At 34.5% G+C, this 21,731-nt stretch overlaps 2 protein-coding genes across 3 annotated transcripts in view; one reads left to right on the top strand and one right to left on the bottom strand.

Moving 5' to 3' along the window:
- The window catches only part of LOC125876926 (pre-mRNA-processing protein 40A-like), a 1,068,087-nt gene that overhangs the window by 629,666 nt on the left and 416,690 nt on the right, over positions 1 to 21,731 (top strand). The gene's annotated exons all lie outside the window — the stretch shown is intronic.
- On the bottom strand, positions 3,799 to 6,604 carry LOC125877514 (uncharacterized). The gene is made up of 6 exons (XM_049558787.1): positions 6,479 to 6,604; positions 5,808 to 6,157; positions 5,198 to 5,726; positions 4,977 to 5,140; positions 4,198 to 4,357; positions 3,799 to 4,077 (listed from the first exon to the last, which is right to left on the bottom strand). Exons 1-6 carry the CDS (start codon positions 6,602 to 6,604, stop codon positions 3,799 to 3,801), a joined length of 1,608 nt encoding a protein of 535 aa, XP_049414744.1.

The raw sequence follows: 21,731 nt of genomic DNA, 5'->3' as shown, positions 1-21,731 counted from the left end.
CCCATTTGACACCAATGGTTTTTTGCTTCCCAGGAAGATCAACAAGCTCCCAAGTATCGTTATTTTCAATAGCTTCTATTTCAGCATCCATCACTTTTCTCCATTTTTCTTCTCTAACAGCACTCTCAAAACTTGTCAGGTCGCAGTCTGTAAATAATGCAAAATGAGTAATTGCATCATCATTAATAATATTAATTACTTTTACCTCATAATCCACCATCCACGCGGGCTTTCTGCGAACACGACGAAGAGACTGAACTGCTACATCAGTTTCTTCTAGAGTTGCTGGTAAAGATTCAGCAGTTGGTGAAATTTCAGCAGGAGCTAATGGAATTTCAGTCGCTGCAGGAGATAAGTTCTCTATAGGTTCGGGCATTGCAGTTGCTTATTCGACTCCAATATCAAATACAAATGGAGTAGATTGTTGCATACTCCAGTCCCAAGTGCTCTCTTCATAAAAAATGACATCTCTACTGATTACAAATTTCTTCGTCCGTAGATTAAACAATTTATATGCCTTAGATGCTTCACTAACACCCACAAAGATACACTTTTCGCTTTTGTCATCAAGCTTCTTCCTTTTCTCGTCTGGAACATGTGCATAGGCAATGCAACCAAAAATTCGAAAGTGATCTACAGATGGTTTTCTTCCACTCCAAGCCTTATCCGGCGTCATGTTTTGAACAGAAAACATTGGACTTCTATTCAATACATGAACGCTCCAATTTATCGCTTCCGGCCAGAAAGTCTTTTCCATTCTTCCTCTTGCTATCAAACTCCGCACCATATTGAGAATGGTTCTATTCTTTCTCTCCGATACACCATTTTGTTGTGGTATATAAGCAGTGGTAAGCTCTCTTCAAATTCCATTATATTCACAAAAATCTTTAAAGACTTTTGAGCAATACTTGCCACCACGATCAGTTCGAAGAGTCTTTATGGCCTTTCCAGTTTCATTTTCTACATGAGCTTTAAAGATTTTAAACACTCCAAAAGCTTCTGATTTTTCATGCAAAAAATACACCAAAGTTTTCCAAGAGTAATCATCTGTAAAGGTAATGAAATAGCTTTTACCTCCATTAGAAATTGGTCTAATTGGGCCACAAATATTTGAATGCACCAGTTCAAAAATAGCTTTTTCTCTCCACGACTTCCCTTTTGGAAATTGAGAACAATGTTGTTTGCGAACAACACATTCTTCACAAACTTGAGAGGGGATGAGAATTTCTGGAATGCCTATCACCATATTTTTCTCTTGGAAAGTTTTTAATCCACCAAAACTCAAGTGACCATATCTAAAATGCCACAACCAGGAAGAATCTTTCACTTCCGCCTTCAAACATGATTTAATACTCTCAATGTTCAACGGAAATAACCTGTTTGAATTCATTTTCACAACAACAATAGCTCCTCTAGTAGGACTAGAAATCACACAAACACCTTTTCCAATGAGAATAAAATACCCTTTCTCTTGTAACTGTCCGACACTCAATAAATTGCTTTTTAGAGCGGAAACATATAACACATTTGATATTATTTCTTCAAAACCATTCTTGGCTTTAATTTTAATACTCCCTCTGTCCCATTTTATGTGGCACCATTTCCTTTTTGGTTAGTCCCAAAAAGAATGTCACATTTCCTTATATGGTAAGTTTATAAAGGTACAATTCCTCTTTTATCCTTGTTGGTCCCACTTAATCTTAAAATAATAGTCTAATACATTTATGAGGAGAGAGAAAAAAGAGTCTACTTTTTAAAGGGCAATTTGGTAAACATTTCAAAGTCTTCATTTATTTCTTAAACTCCGTGCCCGATCAAATGTTGCTACATAAAATGGGACGGAGAGAGTATCATTTTTCCCATTGCATCCACAGTAGAGCAATCACCAAAACTAACTTTAGAACGAAAGCCTTCATTTAAATAAGAAAAGTAAGACTTACTCCCACTCATGTGATTACTGCAGCCTGTGTCCAGATACCAAACATCTTGCAAAGGTTCTTCATGTGCTTGTGTTGCCATCAACAAGGTCTCAGTTTCCTTGCTTTCAACAAAATTTGACTTCTCATCCTTCTCATTAGGCAGCCTAGTATAACATTCGGATTCATAATGACCAAATTTATGACATCGATAACATTCTACCTTTGATTTGTCAAAATTATTTCCTCGGCCTTTGTCGTAGTCATCATTGACACTAAAATTTTTGCCTCCATCTCTGTTTCCACGGTCTCCTCTCACTCTTCCTCTTCCTCTACCTCTACCTCTTCCTCTATAATTGGAAGGAATAAAAGTAGAAACTTTCAGGGGCTGCTCTTCAGAAGTTGAATTGCGATTCATATTCTGTTCATGCACTAGTAGGAACTTTGCAATTTGTCAACCGACAACTCATCTATATCTTTTGACTCTTCAATGGAGCAAATGACATAATCATACTTCGGCGTCAAAGAGCGTAGTATCTTCTCAAAAATTATGACATCATTCATCTTCTCGCCATGGAATCACATTTTGTTGCTGATCTCCATTGTTCTAGCACAATAACTCATTACAGACTCTCATTTCTTCATCTGTAAGGTCTCAAAATTCCTTCTCAAGGCTTGAAGTTGTGTACGCTTCACTCTGGCAGTGCCTTGATATTTTTTCTTCATAGAATCCTAAATATCCTTAGAAGTTTCTTTGCAAAGAATAGTTTCTAGGATAGGACGATCGATAGCCTGAAAGAGATAGTTCTTCGCTTTCAGATCTTTCAATGTTTTTGCTTCCAATTCTGCCTTTTGAGCATTCGTCAAAGTTTCGCCTTCCGTCGGAGTGTTGATCCCGTCCTCGACAGTTGGCCAATAATCCTTTGACCATAAGAAACTCTCCATTAGCATGCTCCAATGGTCATAATGACCATCAAAGCATGGAATCGTTGCTTGTACGAAAGTACTATCTGATGCCATGAGTTAAAACGAAAAGAGGAAAAAAAAAGCTTAGTTGCTGCTATTTTCTTTTCACTCTAGAATCACTGCTTCTTTGGTATTACTGCAGAATCTCACGCTCGCTCTGATACCACTGTAAATAAAAGCAAGATAATGAAACAGAGAGTAAACAAACACAGAGAAAATGAGTCGATACGTTGAGAAGAAAGGGAACTACTTTGCTGCATTTTTTTAGTGCTCTGCAACTGCAGATTTTAGGCTTAACCTATCGGTGGCCCCCTAAAGTTGACACGAAATTTTATTTAGACACCTTAAGCGGGTGATGTTCATTTTAGACACCTCATGTCAACTTTTGTTGTGTCATATTGACACGTTTTGCCTACCTGGCTCAATGAGTGTAATACACGCCATGACTGCGCATGAAAAACATATTTGCAAATCCCTGAGGCAAGTCCATATATATTTCATCAGTCAGATCACCATTTAGAAAAGCATTATAGACATCCATTCGATGGATATACCATTTTTTCCTTGCTACAGTTGCTAGCACAGTTCTTACTGTTTTCATCTTCACCACTGGAGAGAAAGTATCTTTAAAGTCTATTATTTCTGTTTGATTATACCCTTTTGCAACTAGCCTAGCTTTAAATCTCTCTACCTCACCTGAAGCCTTATTCTTTACTTTGTACACCCACCTACAACCAATTGATTTCTTGCCTTTAGGTAGACTAACTACATCCCAAGTATGATTGTGATTCAAAGTTTCTATTTCATCATTCATAGCTTGTATCCATCTTGGGTCTTTACTGGCTTCTAAGTAAGTAGCTGGCTCAGTAACTGAGGAAGAGGCTGCTACATATGCCATATACTCTTTGGACAACCTTCAATAAGACACATACTTCGATAAGGCATAGGGTACTTCTTGGTGAATGTTTATGGACACAAAATCATTCATCCACACTGGTGTCTTCCTCTCTCTAGTTGACTTCCTCTGGTCTTGCACTCTCTGTGAACTGCATGTATCATCTTGTGTCACCTCATGTTGTTCATGCTGACCATCTGAGACTGCACCTTGTGAACTTGTAGTATCAGAAATCTTATTCATTATGTCAGAAACAGCCTTCACTGATTCTCCACTTGTGGTTATGTCAGCTAACTCAAACTATTGTCCACTCAAAGGAAATATATATTGAGGTTTTTGAGGGACCTTATTCTTTTCTTTAAATGGAAACACATCTTCTCTAAAACATACATCTCTACTTATAAAAAAAATATCATTCACCATATCATACAACACATATCCCTTCTGAGTATCAGAAAACCCCATGAGGACAGTGAACTTTGTTCTAGACAACAACTTGTCATGCTCATTCACAACCTTAGCATAGCACAAGCACCCCACTACTCTAAGATGATCACAATTAGGTTTCTTTCCATACAACCTTTCATAAGGAGTGTGATAATGAATAACTGAACTTGGTAACCTATTTATAATATACATAGCTGCCAATACACAATATCCCCAGAACTTTATTGGAATTTCCCCTTGAAACCTTAGTGCTCTTGTGACCTCTAAAATCTGCCTGTGTTTTCTCTCAGCCACTCCATTTTGTTGTGGAGTGTAGGCACAGGTTGTCTAATGAATAATCCCTAGTTTTTTAAAGAAACTATTGCACAATGAGTTCACAAACTCAGAGCCATTATCTGTTCTTACAACCTTTACTATCTTATGAAACTGAGTCTGCACATAACTCACAAATTGTTGAATTTGAACATACACATCAGACTTTAATTTCAACAAAAACACCCAAGTCATTCTGCTGAAATCATCAACTGTCAAAAAGTATCTATTTCCACTCTAGTGGGAATTCTATAAGGCCCCCACAAGTCCATATGCACGAGATCAAAGCAACAAGTAGTTTTAATATTACTAGAAGGAAATGACAACTTAGTCTGTTTTGCACTAGGACATACAGAGCATTGTTTTATTCATCTTCTATAGCCAAATACTTCTCAATAGATAAAATCTTTTTTAGTACATTAGAAGATACATGTCCAAACCTCCTATGCCATAAGTCCACTTCTGCTTGTTTCTTCTCTACGGTATTAGCAGTTAATACTTCATTGTCTCCACAACTAGTCGCCCTTTTAGCACTCTGATCAACCAGGGAATACAGACCACCATTATCTCTTCCAATTGCTCTCACCTTCCCAGTGTAGAGATCCTGGAACACATAGAAATCAGGGAAAAAATTTACTGAACACTGCCATTCTCTTGTTACCTTGGACACTGAGAGTAGATTATAATTGAACTGAGGAATATGCAATACATTAGAAATATTGTTTCCCTCTGGCAAACAACGTTTCCCTACATTAGCAACTACAGTTGTATCACCATTAGGAAGACAGGCCCTCTTTACTTTTTCAGATGTTACCACAGACACTATATGATGAGTAGCTCCTGTATCTATTATCCACTGTTGTGACTTCGAATAAGCTAGAAAAGAACTGCTTATACCTGCGACATTAGCCACATCTGCTACCTCAGTCTCCTGTGTTGATATACCACTAGTATGGATCATCTTTAGAATCTGATTATATTGCTCTTGTGTGAAAGTTGTTTTACCTATCTTGCTTATCATAGACATATGCACTTCAAAATCTTCTTGATCACATGTCCTTGCCTTTACTTGAGAGCATTGTTCACCAGACTGACCAGCCACTACATTATATGCAGCACCACTTTCTATTCTTTGCTTTCTCTTGGTCTTGAAATCAGGAGGGTAGCCAATTAACTTCCAACAATTCTCCCTGATGTGACCCTTTAACTTGCAAAAATCACACTGAACATTATAGTTTTTCTTAAGCCTTTATCCCTGATTTTTTGAATACATAGCTATTTCATAATCTCGCAACTGTGCACCTGGCATAACTCCCAATACTCCAGCACTTGTAGCTACTGCCTTATGACTTTCATCACTTACAATCATAGCATAAGCTTGATTTACCGAAGGCAAAGGACTCATAAGCAATATTTGACTTCTTGCTTGAAGAAATGACTCGTTTAATCCTATCAAGAACTGAAACAACTTCAATTTCTGAAGATGCACCACAAAATCTTTAGATTTATCACATTCACAGTTTGGTGCAGGAACAAGTGCTTCGAACTCATCCCACAAATCTTTCAGTTTCGAAAAATATGCAGACACAGACATATTTTCTTGAGACAGAGAGGATATATTCTTATGCAGATTAAAGGTTCTCACAGCATCAATTTTATGAAACCTCTCATATAGATCATCCCACACTTATTTTGTTATAGATGCATACATTATACCCCCAAGCAGTTCGTTAGCAATAGAATTCATTATCCAGGATAACACTACTGCATTTACCCTCTCCCAATTGTTCCCCAATTCACTAGGAAACTTATCTTTAGCACAAGTTCCATTTATCAAACCCATTTTATTTCTTCCTAACAAAGCCACTCACATGGATCTATGCTAGATTGAGTAATTCTCAATACATATGAGTTGAAACGATATGATCTGGGAACCACTCACATCTGATGGATTGAGGAATAGTGGATGATTGTAATCAATCACATTAGGTTGCATTCCACCTTGAACAGAGGATTGAATTCCACCTAGACCAGTCGTTCCTATGGCTGAACTTTCAGTACCCACCATTGTTTCAATTCTTCAAGATCGTTGATCTTGACTTTGGCTTTACACCTCAATTGAACTTTCAACTGTAGGATCGTCGAATTTTTCTAGATACTCTAACTCGACTGCTCTGATACCATGAAATTTTTCTTAGGAACAATAGTTTCCAGAACTGATCGAAAAGAAAAGAGGAAAAGAGAAGAAGAGGAGAAGAATACTGTATCTTTTCTATTAGAGAAAATATATTCTGAAAAAACTTAACCACAATTACATACAAGACTCTCTTATATAGAGAGATACTTTTTTTCCAAGACTTAACTACCTAAAAGTTAGTTATAACTAACTTTTAAAACTAACTATTTTTTCTTTCTTTCCCTTACTCTCAACAGATCTGCTCCCATTAGTCTTACTAAAATATTTGTTCCGTCGTGCTTTTTCTTAATGAACTTAGTGTACACCACATGTACACCTTATCATCCAATCACCTCTATATAACTTCTCTAGAAACTTTTGTCATAAGCTTTTTTAGGTCCATGAACACCATATATAACTTCTTATCCCCCTCCCTATACTCCTATACCAGTCTCCTTACGAGATGAATGGCTTTTGTAGTCGAGCGTCCTAGCATAGATTCGAATTGGTTCTTAGAAATAGTCATAATCCTGCTAAGCTCAACTATACCACTCTCTCCTAAACCTTCACAGTGTATCTTAGAACCTTGATACCCCTGTAAGTACTGCAATTCTTATCAATGTCACCATTATTTTTGTACAATGAAATCATAGTACGCCATCTCTACGGTTTGAGCATCTTAGCATCTTTAAAATGGCATTAAGCAATTATGTTATCAACTCCATACCTAGTATTTTTGTCCTCTTTCAAAAATCCATCGAAACCTCATCTCGCTCATTCGCTATACCTCTATGCATCCTACGGATAGCACACTTAACCTCCTCAATAATTATATGCCTAAAACTATTATAATTGTGACAACTCTCTAAGTGCTCCAAATTTTCTAGCACGATGTCTTTGTCCACCTCTTCGTTCAAGAGTTAATAGAAATATGCTTGTCATATCCTTCTAATAAGTACCTACTCCACCAGTTTTTTCTCGTCCTCATCTTTGATACATTTCACTTGGATCAAAGTTTTAGTCCTTCTCTCTCTAGCCTTGGCTAGCCTGTATAACCTCTTACCCTCACCTTTGTCCTCTAATTTTACGTAGAAGTCCTCAAAGGTTGTTGTTTATACCGCCATAACTACTAAGTTAGCATCCTTCAACATATACTTCTCCCTTTTAGTGATGAATATATTTAAATTTTAAAAAAATAGGTTCTATTTTTTTTTCAATTTTCTGTTGAATTTAGTAGGTAAAGGTTATTAAATATATGAAAATAAAACTTTCTTTAGCAAAATAGTGGACCAATATTGCTCAAAAGTATGTTTAAGAGATCATTTGTATGAAAGATGATTTAAATAATTTGTGTTACAAAACAAAGAATAATAACTTTTGGGTAATGAACACACTTAATAATTAAAATTTAGATGTAAAATTAAATAGACTTAATAATTATATTTTAAATAATTAAGAATAAAATATTTATTAAGTTGAGTGTAGTGATATCCAAGTTAGATCTTTAGAACACTACGGATGTTGGTTCTTTAAGACTGATGATATTATTTTTGCAAGGAATTGGAGACAAGGTGTTAGAGTAATGATAGTATCTTCACACGTGGATTACGATTTTCTTTGTGTTTGCCAAAGTCTCTTTGTCCAGTTGTGTATGAAAGCGCATATATATATATATATATATATATATTACGCAGTAATTAAAAAAATCATTCATAAATTAATTAATATTATTATTTTGTACCCTTTATATTAATTAATATTTTGAAAAAAAAAAATCTTCGATCTTCAAATTAAGATGTTTATCTAATATGAGATGGAATCAGTAAAATTAGAGTTTGTTGCAGTTGGAGTTGTTTGTTATTTCCTCTTCCTCTGCTAGTGCACATAAGGAAATCTTCTCATATATAATATGATAATAATTATAATGATATAAAAATGTTAGTATTACCCTACATAAAGAGATCTAAGAATCCCTAAAGTTGTCAGACGTATCAATCATGAAGATTTAATTATTTTTTGCCATATACTTAATGTGCTACCACATGTTTCCAACAGTTCTTTTCAATGCATAATATACAAAATTGTCTGAATTGCATTCAAATATATATAGTGGATAGCTTTCTATATTCATGAATTAAAACACCAATTGACTTCTTTGGGATATCAAAAATGATTTCTCCATCTACTTGAAACTTGTGCTAGTTTTTTTCCCTCTTTATAGTTAATAAATAAATAATACTAATAATTTCAACTAAAAATTTTGCACTTTGCATAATTAATTTGAATAAACAAGATATAAAATGGAAAAACCTTTTGGTCAGAATTTGACCAGAATGATATTTTACTTTTAAAAATATTTTTACCCTTTTAACTTTAATACATTTTAACTAAAAAATGAAAAAAAGATCAGTTTATTTTAAAATAAAAAGATATATAGTTTTTCTAAATTTCTGACCAAATTCTGATCAAATTTTCTGGTCATTTATCATTACCCAAACATTTACATCTTCTTGAAGTGATTAACTAATATACTATGGTTTTTCTCGATATTGAGTCTAGCTTATGCAAATCTATCCAAAATTATGGGAATTGGTAATAGGAAATCTAGGGCTATTGCAAATTATAATCATCAAATCTCCTTGTTTAAAGCAAAATCTTGAACTAAGTGTAAATAAATTTGTTCTTTTACCTAGAATCATATAAAAACTTTAGATTAAAAGTCCGTTTGAATTGAATTAAAAATTAAAAAAAATAGTTTTTGAAAAGTAATTTGTTAAAGTCAATTTTAAATAACTTTTAAGTCAAAAATTAATAATTGGGAGAGTCCTACTTTTGACTTATATTAAGTCATTTTAAAATTATTTTAAGTTATTTTAAAATTTTGCTAAACACTGCTAAAAGTTAAAAATAACTTAAAGTAGATTTGGTCAACTTTTAATTCAATCCAGACAGGCTCTAAATTATGGCACTTTATATTGGCCTTTTGGGACATGAATTCTCAATTTGTAATTGATTATGGAATATGTTAGCGTAGGTGAAGTGTGTTTTTCACATCTAAGCGCTTGATAATTAAGTTCATTGAACAAGGTATAAGTTAGATATAATATAATAAAATATATAGCTTTGCATCATCTACAATAATGATACTAATGACACACTACGATAAAGTTTAATTAATTAGGATCGACTAACAACGGCCAACTACGAAGCATGGTGGACCACAACATCACTAATTACTACTCATTAATTAGTAATTAGTCCCTTCAATTATATTCATCGAGAAGAAGATAAGCAACTAGAGATTAACAATAATAAACAATAACTTGTAAGAGAGCACCTTCCAAGCTCTACAAAAATTCATTAAAAATTAAGTTGAAGTCATTATGATAATCACCAATAGGCTTTACATATATAAAATATGAATAAAAAAATAGAGCGTTTATGTTAGGGCTAGTAAATTAAAAGTATAACAATTAGTTAGGTGGAAACCTTGTAGTTGACTAGAAATTGCATATTATATGAAGATCAAATTTATGTCACTTTCTACGCACTACTCCCTCTCCCTCGTAACATCAGCAAAGCTAAGATTTAGTATGTGTTAACTAAAGCATAGTTAAAAGAGCACATTACTTAATATATTATACCTATGAGATAAGCGAAATATAAATATGCATGTACATAATACATATATTGTTGGAATGTATGTGTCCACTAACAGTCAATGGATCAGGTCCCTTGACATATTAAAAATGCAGAAAATAAATATTTCAAAGTAAAACAAACGAGATTTTTTTACGTGGAAACCCCCTTGCTCAAGGGAGGAGAAAACCACGACCTGTCTTCACAGGATTTTCAACTCAACTTCATTTCACTCAAAACGGAGTAAAGATTCAGATTACACTCTGGTAATCTAGGAATTAACCTATTGATTCCTTCCCCTTTACAGTAGCAAATCTGTTACCCAACGAGACTAAGAAATACCTTTGTTGTCTACTACATCAACTACATCTAGTTGATATAGACTTCACTATCCTAACATAGCTAACTCTAGCTAACTTCGGAATCATAATCAAGAACTTGACACTCATCTAATTCTTTTATAGCTTAGGGATCGATCTTATATGAACGAGCATTGAAATATAAACCCTAACAGTTATGAACAATGATAACTTTATTAGGTCCCTTGTTGTTCCTCGAGTAATATTTCTTTGAGAGAAAAATGGCTTTTGCATTCAAAATTCTGATTTGTAAAACTTGATTTGTGTCGGTGAGGAATGGATTTTATGAATCGGACACAAACCATGAGACAATACCATTGGCTGGAAGTCTTGCACTACAGAGGATGCACACCAATCACAACAGGTGCTCCAGAGTTGCAGTTGTAGGTTTTTGACAATTGTCATTTTCATGTACATAACCTCTCCTAGGATGTATTCCCTCATTAGATCCCAAAGTTTGTTGAATCATCAAAACTTTGAAATCATCTCAAAATAACATTTTCTCCCTTTTTTATGATGACAAACTTATTTTCAGCTTTCTTCCCCCTATCACCTGTTCCCCCTTTCACATGTTCTCCTTATCAACAAATAACCAGGTCCCCTTGTTGATTTTCAGTGAATCCCATGTGATCTCCAATACCTACATTGATAATTTTCCCTCTTTTGACATCATAAAAAGAGTTAAAGCACTAAACTAAGTGAACAGTAATGTAGTTCAAACAAATTCATGGCCACTTGGGCAACACTGAGCATAAGATAAAATGCACAAAGTAATGAGACAAGTTAGTGGAAACATGGTCATATTTCATTACAAACATAAGGAAAGCATTCAAAACAGTGCATATCTCATTTCACATGAGAACACATTACCCACTGAGCAAAAAAATACATGGATGGGAAGCTAGAAAAGTAGATTAGGATGAGGGAGGCTTGGAGGTGAGGGATTTGACGACAAGGGATAAGCAAGCATCTGCTTCTTCTTGGTGCCTGAGAAGACTTTCTTGGAGTTCAACATTCTTGTCTACTAAGCCTTTGTTCTCAACTTTCAAATAAGCTAGTTCTGTTGCACCGGGTCCCTCTGATATATTGCCACCTGCAGTTGAATCTTCCAACGAGCATTCTTTCCTTCCTCAATACTATTCTCTCAACAGTTCAGATACCTTGCTCTTTTTCCCGACTTTCCTTAAACACATTCACATTGAATGAGAGTGTCCATAGAGATAGTTTGCTTTCCTATTTCTTTTACTCCATGTCCAAGAGGGATTCCAAAATGCCTAAACACCCAAGTCAGCAAGTACTCATACCCCAAACCATGTTTTTCATCCTTCACAGACATCATCTTATGCATATGCTCAAGCATGATTGCGGGTAAGTTGATTAACTCCAATGTATGCAAGGCCTCAATGAGGAACAGCTATGCAGTAGAGTCGAATGTTCTTTTTTCAGATCCAAGCACTAGCTCTTTGTTAAAAAATTCAAATAATAGTTTATATTCATCTTTAAGGTACTTCTTCGGGATACCACCACAATTTTGATTTGGACATTTGTTGATCTGAACTACAAAGTCCTTCGACGGTGACTTGACAACGACTGTGTTTATCCCCTCAAGAGGCACCGTAGAATTTCTCCCAAAATTTTGTTACTGACATGGAATTATATATCCCCCTATCTGAGCATTCAAACTCCCATCCTCATTTAGCTTCATCATGTACTAGAATTCCCTCACTTCATATTTGTGCACAATTGGTACATGGTCAGTAAAAAAGTATGTTCAACTTTGAATTTCCACTGCATCAACCAGACTTCCCATCCCTGGTTTGGTATTTATTTCCACCACTCTTCCACTTATTACTTTATGAGATCTCACGATCTCAACCCTCTCTTCCTGTGAAAACAACTTATCAACCTTCTTATTCTTCCCTATTGAACCAGGTCCCTTGTCAAACACAGGTTCTGATGCATTAACTGGCTTAGGAGAGGATTCTTCTCTCTTCTTTTTTGTTATATCTTTTTGCCTTTTAGTAGCAGGAAACTTCTTTAAAGTATTATTTTCATTGTCCATGGTTTTTTGGAGGTCTTTTTACTCAGTACTTACATTATCCTTCTCTTAACCGCAACAACAACGCTATAGACACTATTTCACTATCTTCCTTATCTTTAGAATCATCAACTAGCTCTACATCAGCCACCTGGTCCTCATTCACAACAGAGTTTTTCCTTCTTCTCTCATTCTCCTCAGTTCTGGTTTTGCTCAATTTTATTGAATCTCTCGTCAGTTTCTGAGAAGTTCCCCATGTATGATAGGGCCTTGGTTTTATCCTTTGATCCTCAGTCACCTTCTCCATTCTTATAGAGGCTACACCAATTTTCTTTTGAACTTTCTAACGCAGAGGTTGGTTGTTCTCATCATCATCACTCTTCGCATGGACATTAGAAGAACCAGATCCTTTTATTGCTTGAACTCCAGGGGTTGAACCTTGCATTTTCTGTACTCGCTTTATTCATGGTTGGTCATCTTGGTCGTCTTCCTCCTCTTTTTCCTCACCCTCAGTAGCAGTCAAACCAACAATAGGGTTTGATCAAATTTTGGTGGGGAACCCACAAGAGGAGAGTTAGACTTACCCAAAAACTAGGGTTCCTCCCCCAAAAGTGATGACATGTTATATTCCCTCATTTCAGTAAGATAATTAGCCACGCATTCATCACCTGCAACAAGAATATTTGACTTTGCACATTTACCTTCAGGCATTTCTCCATCAAAATTTTGCTCAGAGAGGGTAAGAAGCATCGAACAGGTTGAGACTCACCAGTAGCAAAAACCTCTTTCTCAAACGTAGCCTCAGTATATATGGATCCTTTAGGGGATGTGTTTTGGGACTCATTGAGATCTAGGGTACAGAAAAGTACAGGGGAGGTCGTTTTTGAATATGGTTCACCACCAGGTGATACTAGAACCTCAGTAGTTGGGTTTGGGAGTTCTTAAACCAGAGGATTGGTTAAAGTAGGAGTAGACGATTCATTTCTTTCAACTAGAGAGATAGTCGAAGTTGGGTTTAGAGGAGTGATTTATTCCAGAGGAGTGGCAAACATTATTGGGTCAACTCCATCAACAATCTTCTTTATTTAGACAGTAAGAACAAAAGTCTTAGACATTTTTTATGAAGTTTTTTTAAAAAGAAAAGAAAAGAAAATGATCATTTTGACACTTTCTGACTTTGGAAGAAAATTTGAATTTTTCGGAAAGGACTAAGAAGGAGGGGGTATAAATGGAAGTTAAATTGTGCATCAGGTCCCTAGAAATGTAATGACCTTTGGTATTCAAAAGAGTGAGACAACAGTCAGAATCTAGGATGTTTAACATGTGGCAATTTCATTGCTTCATATGCAAAATTAGAAATGTAGTGTTAAGAATGTTAACCTTCAAGAAAGGATCGGGTCCCTCTTTATAGTGTAAATGTAATTGCCCAAATCGTTCCTGAACTTCCTTTTCCTTTAGCCCTTCCATTATGTGTGTATACATACAAGAGGTATAGAACTAAATTTAGTTAAACAAACATAACTGAAAACAAGGATACATGCACCCTTTGCATAGTCATAATGGGTTTGATTGCTTCAAGCAGAATCCACTCAGTCAAGTTTTAGCATCCCCACTTTCAATCTATGTTTCTCAAACATGTCCCCACTCAGAGCTTTAGTGAAAATATCAGCAATCTGATCTTCAATCTTGCAAAATTGCATGTTGATATTTCCCCTGTCAACATTATCTTTCAAAATGTGATGCCATACATCAATAAGCTTAGTTCTTTTGTGATGGACTGGGTTCTTAGCCATATTGAGAGCACTTGTGTTGTCACCAATAAGAGGGATAGTTGGAGTGACCATTCCAAAATCCTTAAGTTGTTGTTTGATCCATAGGAGTTGAGTACAACAAGCTACAACTGCTACATATTCTGCCTCAACTGTTGAAAGAGCAACCTAATTTTGCTTTTTAGTTCCCGAGGAAATGAGAGATGACCCAAGAAAATAAGTAGTTTATGAGGTTCTCTTTCTATCAACTTGATATCCTTCATACTTAGCATCACCATATCCAACCATATCAAAAGAGTCTCTTGATGAATAGAATAGAATTGGGTCCCATGTCTTCTTCAAATATCTCAAAATAATCTTAGCAGTTTTCAAGTATGATTCCTTAGGAAAATCTTGGAATCTTGCACACATCCCAATAATGAACACAATGTTAGGTCTAATAGCAATGAGATACAGTAAGGATCCAATGATTCCTCTATACATGATTTCGTTCACACTTGGACCAGGTCCGTTAGCATCCAGCTTTGAGTTGGTCCCCCGTAGGAGTATCATGGGCTTGGCATCCATCTCTGGAATTTTTTCAGTAGTTCTTTGGTGTATTTTCTTGGAAAATGGAGGTTTCATTAGATGTTTTCTTGATCTACAACCCCAAGAAGAAACTTTATCATCTTGCTCATTTCAAAGTCACTGCCCATGAGTGCAGCAAACTCTTCACACAACACCTTAGAGGTTTCTCCAAAGATAATATCATCGAGATATACTTGAATAATCAGTAATTTATTTCCTTGTAATTTCATAAATAGAGTATCATTGATTCTTCCCCTGTTGAACCCATTCTCCGAAAGGAACTTGGAAAGCCTTTCGTATCATGCTCTTGGAACTTGTTTTAGTCCATAGAGAGCTTTGTCCAGCTTAAGTACATGATCTGGATTATTAAAATCTTCAAATTCTAGTGGTTTATTCACATAGACCTCCTCCTTCAGGTACTCATTCAAAAAGACAACTTTTCACATCTATCTGATACAGCTTGAAGCCCATGAAAGCAGCAAAATCAATGAGTATCATGATGGCCTCCATCCTTGCCATAGGGAAAAAGTCTCATCATAGTCAATGACTTCTTATTGATTATACCCTTGAGACACCAGTCTGGTTTTGTTCCTTATGATAACACCATGCTCATCAAGTTTGTTTCAGTATACCCACATGGTCCCTATGAGTTTTGTCAGCTAGTCGGGAACCAAGTGATATACCTTGCTACTTTCGTGATGTAGATCTTCTTGCATAGAGTTCACCCAATCAACATCTTTCAATGCTTCCATGATGTTTTTGGGCTTTATAGATGATATGAATGCTGAAAATGCAACCAGTTTTTTTTTGTTTTGGATCTATTGTGCATTACAGAGTCCATTGGAGAAATCATATATCTAATGGATGGGATGATTTATGCTTCCATCATGTATTTCGTTCTAGCTGAGGTTGATCAGCTTCTTCAACTTCACCTTCTGGATCTGCATTATCATGTTCAGCATTGTTATCTTGTTCAGCATTGTCCGATACACCAAGTCCCTCATTAGGCTTATCATCTTCATCAACTTCTTCATAATTGCTAGCTTCTTAAGGAGGTTATTATTTATCAAATTCATTATACAGACTATCTCTCTAAATTTGAAACAACTCTTCAATCTCAGAATCCTCATTTCTCTGCAGATTCTCAATTCTCTAAATTCATCAAAAATCACATAACACATTCTCTAATGCATAGTGTCCTTTTGTTATATACCCGATAAGCCTTGTTGGAGGAAGATTATCCCATAAATACTCCTTCATCACTCATGTTCTATGCATTTTCCAAACTATGCCTTCAAGAAGAGCTTTTGTGAGAAGGAATATGAATGTGGAACCTGTAGCACCACAAGCTCTGGCTGATCATTTGGCTAGAAGGTCACTCATGCAAAATTTAGGGTTGTTTTTTAGGTGTTGACTTAAGCCATGACTGCTCAAGCTAACCATGATGTTGTAGCTCCCATGAATCCAAATGTGGGTACAACGACAACTAGGGTCCGAGACTTCACTCGGATGAATCCTTTCTAATTCTATGGTTCAAAGGTGGATGAGGATCCGCAAGAGTTTGTTGAGGGTATTCAAAAGATTATCAAGATTATGAGTGTCACTCTAGTTGAAAGTGTGGACTTGGTTGCTTATCAATTGAAAGGTGTTGCCCAGATTTGGTTTAATCAGTTGAAGGAAGAAAGGGCTATTGATGGAGGTCCTTTGGATTGGGACAAATTTAAAGGTCATTTTCTAGATCAATTCTTCCCTCTTGAGATGAGAGAGGCAAAGGTCAAAAAATTCATCAACTTAAGATAAGGTAGTTTGAGTGTGAATGAATATTTCTTGAAGTTTACTCAACTTTCAAAATATGTTCCGGCTATGGTACGGTACTGTCTCAGGGCTCCAATGAGAAATTTCATTTCCAATGTCTCGGAGATGGTTCTAAAGGAGTGTAGAACCTCCATGTTGATCAATGGGATGGATTTTTCAAAGTTGATGACTCATGCTCAACAAATTAAGGAATATAAATTTAAAGAGAGTGAATTGACACGTTTATTATGTGTTTTTTCAAGTGTCATCCCTCAAAGGATGCTACTAGGGATGTACAAGAGAGTGTTAAGAGGTGTTTTATGGAGTCTTATCACTCTTGGAACAAGATTTCATAGAGGATATGTCATGTCATGTTTAATGAGTTGAAGTATGTAATTAGATATATATTTTTAGTTAAGTTTAATATTATTTAGTATACTTATTAATCACATAACGTTACTCACCTTATTTTCAAATTATGTGTACTTGAAAGAGAAAGTACAATCTGGTCATTGCGACCACTTTTAAGAGAAGGGCCAATCTAGCTAAAAAAAGCTCAGAATTTAAAGATATGTGGAACTTGACTTTTTTCAAGTGTCTTTGAGGAGTTGTCTTGATATTGAAAGATAGATGAATTCAAGGCTTTGTCTGAACAATGTCAAGAAAGCTAGAAGCAGTGTTAAGAGTGGCTCGTGTATACCGAGGGTGCGAAGAGCGTTGGAACAATAACGAGGAAGATGGTATGTTTCCTAACTTTAAATAAAGTTGATTAAAATAGTACTCCCTCCGTCTCATTTTATGTGGCACTTTTCGAATTTGGAGATTCAAACAAGTCTATCTTTGACCGTAAATTTTTCATAGATCTTTTAAGTATTATAAATTATCAATTATTGTGACTTATCGTAATTTTTACGTAGTTTACAAATATATAAATTTCATTTTTAAAAAATTGAAGATTTCATGCGCAAATTCTCAGTCAAACTTGAATTGTTTAACTCTCGAATAACGAAAAGTGTCACATAAATTGGGACAGAGGGAGTACTTGATTGTCATCTAAAATTAATTGTTTTTATAAGAAAAAGATTGGGACGCACTCCCCTTGAAAATGAGGTTTTCAAGAGTACTCATGTAAAGAAGAAGAACGATGAACCAAATCCAAATTATTGAATTGAGGAAAGGGTTGAACAAGCTTATTAAAGTTTAATTTTGAATTTTAAGATAAAAAGTAGAAATGTATTATGTATATATTTGATGTTAACTTTTATTTTTAATAAGCGAAGAGAGTATCAACGACAGTTGCTTGAGTTGAGCCAAACTCAAGAATTTCTAGGCAATTTGATCCAGCTTACACCTGAACAAGCCTATTAAATTTGGAAGGGAAAAGTGACAGAGGAGACACATAATAGAAGAGTCTACAGGGTGGGCTCTAGGAACGATTTGCGATGCATTCAATCAGGACTAAAAGATATTCAATCATCACGCCAAGCCGAGGCAATTGACGATATTTAGATAGTTGCTATGTTGCAACAAATCACTTAGCTTACATGTGTCTTGCCACAATTCGAGGCACAATGAATTGCTCAAAATAAAAGCATGAGCAAAATCGTCGAGAAAATCAAAGAACAAGTGATTAACATCGCTCGATGGCGTAGTATGTCCCGTTCTCTAGGAGGATTCTCTAGCTGCAAGGATCCTAAGAGTGATGATGAAGTAAAATACATAGCCTCCACCCCTTAGTATCCCTTAGTGAACATTTTATTTAAAAAAAAAAAAAAAAACTAATTTTGAAAGACTTTATAAGTCTTTATATTATGATTTTAGTATTTATGGGTATTTAATGAAGTTTGTTATTATACTATGGTTATATAGTTATTGTTTGGTTTGTTTGGAATTGTTGAATTGAACTAATATGAATTGTTAATTTAATTACGGGAGGGTATTAGAAACAATCAGTTTCTGTTGTAAAAAAAATGTAGAAAAACGACAATGTCATTCGTAACTTTTTTTGAAAAAAAAAAAATAACAATGTCACCCGTGGCTTAGGAAGAAAAGATTTTATTAAAAAAAATGTGATATGTCATTTCGACGTTGTCCGCCACTTTTTGAAAAATGACGAGGTCAAAAGCGATGAAAGTGACTACGTCTCTTTTCGATCAATTTTGTCCAAAACAATACATCGTCTATCTCTTTAATTTGGCTTTCATTTTTAATTTCACGCATTTTTTTAGTAGTGGAACACAATAACAATCTCAGTAATAAAATCTTAAAGGACAAAGTAAAACTTAATAGAAACCTAACTTATAAATCTTTAGGCCCTAGTGTTCCCCTTTCTCAATTTTTGTGGTACTTTTCATTTTCTATGAGTCAGATTGATTATTTTGGAAATTAAATTGAATTAGATTAAACAAATAATATAGAATTAAAATAAAAATATATAAAAATACTATAAATTATAATTTTCTCATGTAAGTTAAAAATGTCACATTAATTGAGACTGATAGAGGAAATAAAATAAGGGAAATTTTTCAAAAGAGCAATATTTTAGCTTTCAGTGTGACTCCTTAGCAACAGTTTCATTATTTATTAAAAATGTCATTATTAGCAATATTAGTTATGTATTTATTTTATTTTGATTAATTTGAAAGAATACAAATAATTAATAACAGAACAAAGAAAATCATGGAACAAAAAAAATCAAAAAAGGTAAAACAGATTTAAAATAGAAATCAGTTACGTTTTGAAAAGTGATAACGTTCAAATATACTTCTTGAAAAGAAATATAAACGATCGTATGCAATATATTTACCCAACAATGAGTCGGGGTCGATCCCACAGAGAATATGGAAGAATATTGTCAATAGCAAATATTTAACTCGATAGTCGTTATATAAAAATGGGGGAATTTAAATTGAAATAAAATTAAAACAATAAAAAGATAGTTTTGAACTAAGTATTTATTTATATTCAGATTATTAAAAGTAACTAGGAATGTGTTCCCCATAAGCTCATAACGCGGTAATCCTAATAATAGTAATCATTTACTAGTGTATTACATGCAAAGTGATAAATTAGGTATTTCTAAATCCTTTGGTCCGGCTATGTGTGTATAATTTACTAACCCTTACCTTTACCTCATATTAGACATCATAATCGATGTTTGGCTTAATTATTACTTCGTACCAATCGACACTAGCCTATTAGATAGTATCACACTAAATCTATGTTGATAATTCTTTTCTTATTGATTACCTCCTTGGTCCGGCAAGTAGCAACAAGGCGAGTTCTAATGCGTGCACTCATTAAAAAGACTTCTAAACGAAAGAATTATCAATGCATGCAAGACACTATTCAAGAATTGCTTAGTTATTATTCATACTTTGTTAATCACTTATGGTTCCCACAACCTAGTTATGAAAGTTAGCTACTCATTATCTCAAAATCACAATCAAAATTCATTAAAATAAATATGCTTGTGTTAATCATAAAAAGTTAAAAGCAATAGCTAAACTATTTTTTATTAAGCACGAATACAAATAAATAATAAAGGAGAATAAAGAATAAACCACAATTCTCCGGCCTCCACGGCGGCTCTTCCAAAGTTCCTAAGCTAGAAAAAAAATTATATTGTGTCTTGTATCTTGGTTATTGGCCTCCCTTCTTCATCCTTTTAAGAATAATTTTTTTCATCCCCTATTTATAGATAGAGAAACCCTAAATAAAATAATTGAGTTCAAGACAAATTAGGAAAACAAAATCCAATTAAATTGGGTTTTCCACTGTACGCGTATTTCTGGAATTTCATGTTGCCTGCCGCCTTTCATACTAATATGAGCCCCCAGTTGCTGACACGTGACAGCAGTAGTACCCAATTTCAATTGCAAATTGTTCGCAGCCTTTTCCTCATATATACAAATATATTATTTTATTAAATTTAATTCATTAAGCTGCCTGTTTGATTTCTTTCTTGAACCTTCAATCTTTTATTCGTTTTAGCTCCAATCTTCTTTATTTTTCTACCAATTTAATCCTACAAATAAAATACACAGTTTAGCACAATTCATAAAATTTATGATCAAAAAGGACAAATATAAATAACAAATGTGAGAAAATAATGATTAAAAATATGTATTTTTAGCCTCACATCAACACCCCACACTTAAACTTTTGTTCGTCCTCGAGCAAACATTGAAGTTCATCCCAAAAAAAAATCATACTAGCAATGTTATCACTTTGGTTAATACAAACAATTAGGTCATATACCAATTTCAAAACATCAAGTAGACTTCTCAATCATTATGCAAGACATCCAAATAAACAACAAACCTCTAACCTCCTAACATCAAGGAAGGACTTTGAACTCATCAAATTTAAGCTTGCTCACCTACTCTCATCAAAGAAAGTTAATGAAATCACCTATCTATGATGAAATAAGTGCCCTCACAAAAAGAAATAGTCCACACACTCAAATCAAAAGATTGAATATAAATTAAGGACTGCATATCAAGAACAATCTCACACTCACAAAGAAAATTCACATGTATGCACAAAGAACCATATGCTTGCCCATTATGTACATCTCTACTAATTAAGCATGCTTGAATAGAATCAAATAGGACTTTAACGGGTTGTAATTTAGGCTAGGAGACGGGTAGGAAAACTATATAAAGTGACTTACACTTCCTTAAGCAATTTGCAATTTTAGACTTCATCACCCATTATTTTCTTTTCTTTATTTTCAGCCCTCTATTCAACAATTATTTCATAAGTTATTCTCATCCTCTCAAGAATGTTTCAGTCATTTTTTTTTATTTTTTATTCTAGTTTTCCTCCACCCTCAACTTACGTATTTTACT

This window comes from Solanum stenotomum, chromosome 9 (genome assembly GCF_019186545.1).
Source record: "Solanum stenotomum isolate F172 chromosome 9, ASM1918654v1, whole genome shotgun sequence".
Lineage (NCBI taxonomy): Eukaryota > Viridiplantae > Streptophyta > Magnoliopsida > Solanales > Solanaceae > Solanum > Solanum stenotomum.
Note: the sequence above shows the minus strand (reverse complement) of the source record. Positions and strands in the feature narration are given on the sequence as shown.